The sequence below is a fragment of the Echinops telfairi genome, unplaced genomic scaffold (genome assembly GCF_000313985.2).
Source record: "Echinops telfairi isolate 266 unplaced genomic scaffold, ASM31398v2 ScPeMD7_1;HRSCAF=3_0, whole genome shotgun sequence".
Taxonomy (NCBI): Eukaryota; Metazoa; Chordata; class Mammalia; order Afrosoricida; family Tenrecidae; genus Echinops; species Echinops telfairi.
The window spans coordinates 1,066,312-1,073,848 of record NW_022103896.1 but is presented as its reverse complement, the minus strand read 5'-3'; the positions used below and the strand labels follow the sequence as shown (position 1 = coordinate 1,073,848).

The 7,537-nt window shown below is 60.5% G+C and overlaps 1 protein-coding gene across 2 annotated transcripts in view; it reads right to left on the bottom strand.

Moving 5' to 3' along the window:
• Nucleotides 1-2,495: 2,495 nt before the first annotated feature.
• The window catches only part of ZC3H3 (zinc finger CCCH-type containing 3), a 52,279-nt gene continuing 47,237 nt past the window's right edge, over nt 2,496-7,537 (bottom strand). For both annotated transcript variants that reach the window (XM_045297946.1, XM_045297972.1), the window contains exons 10-12: nt 4,564-4,742; nt 3,983-4,215; nt 2,496-2,852 (exon numbers count right to left, since the gene is read on the bottom strand). In XM_045297946.1, the coding sequence (XP_045153881.1) occupies nt 2,821-2,852; nt 3,983-4,215; nt 4,564-4,742 (444 nt within the window). In that variant the 3' untranslated portion in view covers nt 2,496-2,820. The remainder of the gene's footprint in view (nt 2,853-3,982; nt 4,216-4,563; nt 4,743-7,537) is intronic.

Here is a 7,537-nt window from a genome sequence, read left to right as displayed (position 1 = left end):
CCCCCACCCCCGTCAGGAGCCACATCCCAGGCACCTGGCCGCACTGAAGCAGCCTTCGCAAGGCTGCTCCTGTTGGGTTCTGACTGTGGCTATTGAACTTGGCCAATTAAACTTTTTACAAGTGCACAACTTAACAAGCGATTACAATATTGACTACGGAACCTCCCCCTCAATCAACAAGCTCTTTCCATCACTGTGAACCCCCTTCTCCCTGCTTCCAGGTAACTGCTAATATACAATGGTCTCTATCCAATGGCCTGTCCTTGTCCCTCTCTATCAGGGAGCCCAACAGTGTCTGGCCTTTGGCTTCTCTCAGCCTTGTGCCTTCAGGCTCCATCCACGCTGTGGCCTGTCCCTGCCCAACGCCCTTCCTCCAGCCGGCTGCGCCTTGGCCATTGCTGGTGCTCTGCTGTCCCACCTGGGAGCAGTGTGGGTGGAGCTCTGAGGCACAGGACTGGGCTTTCAGGCCTCTGGGCAGGGAGCTGGGGGAGGGCTGTGTCCTGGGCCTGCTCTGGGTGTCTGGAGGGCAGCCAGGAGTTTCCATCCAGGGTGTGCTGTCGTTCTTCGCACCAGCCACGGGCAAGGGTTTCCTTCCCCACATCCTGGCTAAGATTTGTTAGCTTTGCAAAGTGGCTAGGAACTTTTAAGTCTACATTTTAAAGAAAATTCTAGCCACCTACCCACAAAACCCAATGCCATCGAGTTGATTTAGAGTGGCTCTGCAGGATAGGGAGGGCCAGTCCATTTAGGCTCACAGTGGCCCTGCAGGACAGACTAGTACTACCCCAGAAGGTTTCTGAGGCACTAACTCTTTAGAGCAGTGGTTCTCAACCTTCCTAATGTTGTGACCCTTTAATACAGTTCCTTGTGTTGTGGTGGCCTTCCCAACCATAAAATTATTTTCGCTGCTGTGATGAATTGGGTGAACCCTGTGAAAGGGTCATTCAACCCCCAGGTTGAGAACGGCTGCTTTAGAGACACAACCTCGTCTTTCTCTTGAAGAACAGCTGGTAGAGTTTGAACTGCAGCCCTCATGGCTAGCAGCCCAACACTTAACCCATTCAGCCCCCGGGGCTCACTCTTAGCCACTTCCAAAAACCAAGCTCTCTGTCATCAAGCCGGTTCCCGACCGGCGGCAGGCGTGAACTGTCGCTGTGCATCCCCAGACCGAGTCTTTACGGAGTGCAGTAGTGCCTCATAGTGCTTCTAGTTCCTTCTAACGTGACGGCAGTGAGCACTGTCCCAGCAGGCCCGAGGCCCTGTATGACGGCCCCGTGTCCTTCATGGTGTGAGGCTCTGTGCTCACTCTGGAGACTGGGTTCTCATAGGGTCCCTTCTGTGTGAGGCCCCGTGTGTCTGTCTTTCATCACCACACTGTCCTTGAAACGTCCAGGACGTCACCTGAGCGAGCAAGTGTCTGGGACCTTCGTGGCTGGCGGCAGCTTACACGTCCACCTCGGACTGCTGGTGTGTCTGGTGGGAGGTGTGGACCCCACCCTGTCTCCTGCAAGGGGCCATCGATCGCATTTTCCCAGCCCCCCAGGAAGAGGCTCTTCCTTTCCCCCTGGAATGGCCTGGGTGCCCTTACCATCTGCCCAGAGATGAGAGCTGACATCTGGGTGCTGAGCCCTGGGTGAGCTGCCCATAACAGCACGCTGTGTGCTCAAGACCAGCCTCACTACTGGCACACCCTGAATTCAAGACTTGCAAGCCCTCCAGGAGCCCTGGCCACCCCTCTGGGGAGGTGGTGTGAGCAACAGGCCCATCTCTGTGGCTGGTCCAGAGGGCACATGCTCTGAGAGGGTGGAGGCCAGCAGAAACAGGCCACCTCAGGGTCAGGGTGGAGGAGGGGCAGTGCTGGAGAAGAGGGACTTGCCCCCACCCCATAATCCCACAAGCTCAGGCCTGGCACCTACTGCACCCGCCCCACATCACCACACACGAAGAGCTCGTACCCATGTGGAGTGTCACAGCTGCACCTCCACCCTACTACCCAGGGACTGTCCCTTCGCCCATGTCCATGGTCACCAAGCCCCTACAGCCTGTCTCCTGTCAGCTCAGGCCAGAGCCTGGATGCTTGGACCGCAGTAGCTGCCGAATACCACCCATCAGCTGCACACCGCTAGCTGCTGGCCCTGGGACCACCAGTCTCTGGTCTCGGTCTGAGGGTCCCACCTCGTGCCTCTGAATGCTCCCAGGCAGACACACACCACTTTCATGAAGGGTGGTGGGATGACCATCACAGACTAGGGTCGGCTGTGACAGGTAGGGGAGGCCTGGCCCACACTAGTGTGCATCCAGCACTGTGGGCCTGGCCTGAGGCTCCACCCTCACAGCTCTGTGCAGGCCAGGGAGGGTGGAGGGATGGGGCAGGCCCCACCCTCAGCCTTCTCCACACTCTGCAATCTAGGCTGGCCATTCCCAGAACCCTGTAAGCCTGGGTCTTTCCCCCAAGGGGGACACATGAGAGGAAGGAGGGAGGCCAGGTACAGACCTGGTCTTTGAGGGTCCCTCTGAGCAGCAGTCAGGAGAGGCTCAGATAGGGACCCACCTTTATTGCTGAAGACAAGTGATGCCAGTGGCTGGGGCCTCTTCTGGGGAGAGATCCTGTCTGTCAGGCCGGGTTAAGCCAGTACAGTGGCCCTCCGGCTGGAGGAAAGGGGGCCGGTGAACACTGGGTCAGGAGGCAGAGGGGAGAGGCAGGAGGAGCTGGTGTGAGCAGGTCCAGGAGGCAGGGAGCCCAGTCCTGCCCTGCTGCTGGGCTCAGTGGGTGGCTGGGAGGCTTCCTTCATCCAGGACGAGGCGGGGCAGCTCCAGGCCTCACAGACGGGGCTTGATGTGCAGGGATCTCCCTGTGGCCCAAAGCAGTGGTCAGTGGTCAGGATGCTCCAGGAGACGATGCTCCAGTGCCAAGCAGGGAGCTGGATCCAGCCTGGGGCAGGCGGTACAGACAACACCCCCAGAGGGGGGGTGTCCCAGGGAGCCCCTTGGTGGAGCACTCACACCAGGAGCCTGGCTGACACTTGGATGCATGCGCGCGCGCACGCACACACACACACACACTCACCAAACACGCGCGCACACATATACACAATGCCCTCACATAAACACACTCCTGCATGTATCCATGCATGTCTATAATGCATGCAAACACCACATAGGATATACACTCATGTACACACAGATGCATACAGCCATGCATGCAGACAACACATCCCAGGCACATTTACACGTGCACACGCTACTCACTCATATACACACACATGCACGCTCGTGCACACATGCATGTGTAAAGCTGCCCGGGCTGGGTGTGTGGGAGGGGGACAGAGGTTCTTGTGCAGACAACACTGGAGTCTGGAGGTAAGAGGTCAGCGGGACAGTGGGTGGTGTCCAGGGGGCATCCCTGGGGACCACAGGTGTCTCTCCCAAGTCCCCAAGCACCAGGCTCTAAGACAGACCCAGGTGGGACCCTGAGAGCGTTGCCACCTGGGGCGCTGTCCTGGCAGGTGAGGCAGCTTCCTATAGGGTTGTCCCAGGCAGCACCCCAGGGTGCAGGGAGGGGGAGCAGCCCTTCTACCAGGCCCAGTGCCAGGCGCTGAGCGAGCAGTGGAGCTGCTCGAGAAGGCTGTAGCCAGCATCTTCCATTAACGTTACGACCGTGAAATATGACAATACAATGATCGCCGTATGGGCGCAAATTTGCAGCCCGCCGGGCTGCCTGGGGTTTATCGTCGCTCAAACGCGCAGAGAGCTGTAAAATGTTTACAGACAGGGTCGTTTGCAGCCATAAAACCCTCTTTTCTCTCCTAAACAAGGCTGAGTGGAGCCATTTACCAAGCCCCGAATGTCCACCGGGGGAGAGCAACATCTGTTCCCGGCAGGAGCTGCAGCTATCGGCGCCAGCAAATTAACAAAAATGGGTGCTTTCTAATTAAATCATCCCTCGGCTGGGACACGGCCGCTTGCAGGCCAGGGCTCCTACCTGAGTCCTTGCTGGGGGGGCTCCCCTGGGCACGGGATGGGCTAGGGGAACTCCCCAGTGCGATGAAGGAGGGCAGCCTGGGGGCTGCTCTGGCCGACGCTGGCTCCTGGGCACAGGCCACCTCAGAGTCCACGGGGGCAAAGCCGGCCTCAGCTGAGCCCAGGGGCTCCGGGGCCCTGGGGGTCAGGGAACCGGGAGGCAGCCTGCTGGTACGCTGGGCAGCTGCGGGCTTCCTGGAGGTGGGGGACAGGCCGTGTGAGAGGGCCTGTCCATCCCCCTCCCAGTGCCCACTGCCCAAGGCCTCGGGGCTGGCAGGTCATAGCTGTCCCGGCCTGGGAAGCTGGGGCTCTCACCCACGTCACAGGCCTGACCAGCCCACCCAGGGCCACCCCTCCCATGGGTCCATCCCTTCACTGCCTGCCCCCGACCCACCAGGCTCTGAGCAGCCAAGGGCCCAGGCCTGGGCGGGACCTCCAAGGAGCACACCCTCAGCCTTGCATTGTGGAGGGTCTTTCTGGGTGGAGACCCAGAGCTGGAGGGTGGGGCTGTGGGCAGAGGCACTGGCCAGAGCCTGTTCTCACCTGGGCCCGTGACCGACAAGGACCCTGCCCCTGAGGGACGCTTCACTGGGCACGGAGGCCGAGGGGCTGCGTCTGCTGGTGCGCTTCCGGCTCCGGTGGAGCAACTGGCACTGGGCGCCACGGGGGCAGACGCCGCGTCGGGCGAAGTCCGGGCAGAGCAGTGTGTGCTTCTTCTTGCACTACGGAGAGATGTGCGGTGGGCACCCGCCTCGGCCAGGGCTCCCCTTCCCCCTATCCCCCCAGTCTCAGGAGATGTGTGGTGGGCAACGCCCCGGCCAGGAGCTCACCCCTCACTGCCTGTCTCGGAAGACGGGCAGTGGGCACCCGCCCCGGAGTCCCCCCCTGCCACAAGTCTTGGAAGACATGCGGTGGGCATCCACCCTGGCCAAGAGGCCCCAAAGACCCCGCCCCCTGCCCCACCCCCAGTTTTGGGAGAAGTGCAGTGGACACCCACTCAGGCTGGTGGCAGCCCTCTCAGTTCTGTGCCCTCCAGGCAGGGAGTGAGCGGGTGGCAGCAGTCCCAGCTCTGCTGGTCCCTGGCAGGCTCCGGGCCTTGAGGCAGGGCTCCCCCTGGGCCTGGTGACATGGGTCGGCCGAGGCCAGCACAGCTGGGGGCCAGAAGCGGCTGCCTGCTCACCCAATCCACAGCACCTGTCTGTCAGCTAATTATACCCGAGGGTGGGGTGGTTGTGGCAGGTGCTCTGGGAATGAGGGCACCACCCTGTCAGGGAGTCCAGCACCCAGGCCTCCCTGAGGGCAACCACACGGCCAGCTGGGCCGCATGGACATAGACCACACAGCCCACTGGGCAGAACCAGCTCCTGACGAAGTCCAACTCAACCCCCAAACTCACAGGCTCCGGGGTCCCTGCAGGCGGCTCACAGTCACCTCTGGGGCCTAACAGAGCTGCCAGTAGCCTCGAGTTCCCCTCGAGTGGCTGCTGGCCTAGAGCCACTGACCGACCATAGTCACGCATGCTTTAACCGCTGCGCTCCAGGCACGGCTATTACTCACAGCTGCAAGCACCTTGTCCCACCCTTCCAGGGCAAGGAGAGCCACCATGCAGTGCAGGCACCCTGCTTGTAGCCCCGAGCAGGCACATGGCCCCCACTCTTGGGGCCGCACACACATCCCATCCCCTGCAGGAGGTTTCGCCAGGCCTCTGCACCTGAGGTGGCCCTGCTGGTGTTCGCCCATCAACCCACCCACGCTTTCCCTCCACATGGAGCTGGCGTGCGTGCGTGTGTGCGTGCGTGGCAGGGTCCTAAAGCCTCCCCCAGCCTCCCTCGGGGAGTCTGCCACCTAGAGGCACTCGTGGCACATGGCGTGGCTGTGGGTGCAGCCACGCAGACGAGCGAAGCTGGGAAAGGCACCAGCGCTGCGTAGGACAGTGAGTGTGTGGGCGTGGGTGTTGCCACGGGTGCAGATACCTGTGACCCAGGCGTGGATGTAGAAGTGATGCTGGCATGTATAACGCAGGTGTGGATGTAGAAGTGGGTGCAGGCACACGTAGCACAGGTGAGAGTACAGACATGGGTGCAGGCAGGCGTGGCCTGGATGTGTGGCTGCAATGTGGGTGCAGGCAGGCGTGGCCTGGACGTGTGGCTGGGGTGTGGGTGCAGGCAGGTATGGCTCAGGCATGGACATCCAAGCAAGGTACTTGGGGCTCAGACACGCAGCTCAGGGAGGGCAAACTCAGGGAGACAAGCTCCGAGAGGGCAGGCGAAGGTACAGAAAGTCTGCCTGGGAGAGGGAGAGGGTCTTGAGCACCCCAAACTCGTGGGACGGCATGGAAGTGGAACATGCTACCGCCACGGGCAGGAACTCAGAACAGGAAGACTGAAAACATCACCTCCGTAGCCCCTCTGCTCCGCCCGGAGCCCTTCGCGCGCGGGCTAACCCTTCAGGGGCGGGCTAACGCCCCACAGCCAAACCCTCGAGGTGCTGCAGATCAGAGAGCCCACCACAGGGTTTCCCAGCCTCAAACTGCTCCCTGGGCAGGCAGATCTGCCTTTTTTCCTGGGTGAGTCTGGGGCTACCAAGCCCCCTCTCCTCTGGGATCCAAGAACACGTTGCTGAACTCCCACCCAGTCTTGCTTTGTCATGTGGCTGCCGGAGAGTGAGCAGCACATGAGAGGTTTGCAGCTGTGGCTCACCTCCTCCCGAGAGCCACCCCAGGCCACAGACAAAGCTCACAGAGTGCTTCCTCACCCTACCGGCCACGGGCCACAAGGCCAAGAACGCGCTAGGAAACGGCTGACCACAGCAGAGGGAGGTGGGGGTGGACGGCGAGCCAAGAGCACATGACATGGGGCGTGCAGTGTGTGACGTAGGGCCAGAATGGCCAAGGGCAGGGCCTGCAGACATGTGTGTGGTAGCAGGCACAGAGCTACCACTGTGGAAATGGGAACCCACCTCTTCCAGCCATGGATGGATCAAGGTGGCCAGCACTAGCGAGGGTAGAGCAAGCCTGGACAACAGGTGGCAGCTGCTGCGTCCGGCAGCACGCAAATGAACAGACTGTTTTAATGAGTGTGTACAGTACCCTCCGGCCCCAGCTGCCACCCGTGCTCCTGCCGTGAATTGGGAACATTGCCAGCACCAGGCCGGCCTCAGCAAGCCTTCCTCACGATGTTCAGAAAGTAAAAAGCAAAGCAGAGCCCACCAGCCTGAAACCCCAGAACCCTGAGGATATACAGAAGCTCAGCAATGTACGGTCACAGAAGAAATGATGGAGACTAAGGTAGAAACCTAACCACCTAGCACAACCAGAGAGCACGTCCAGATCTGTGGGAGGCGGCCAAAGCAGTGTTTAGAGGGAAAGACATAGCCCTGATGTCACAGGAGGAAAGGAGAGCCTCTCTCAAGAACTCGAGGGAGATATAGCGTCTGGGGTCTTAAAAGCTTGAAGGTAAACAAGCGGCCATCTAGCTCAGAAGCAACAAAGCCCACATGGAACAACATATCAACCTGT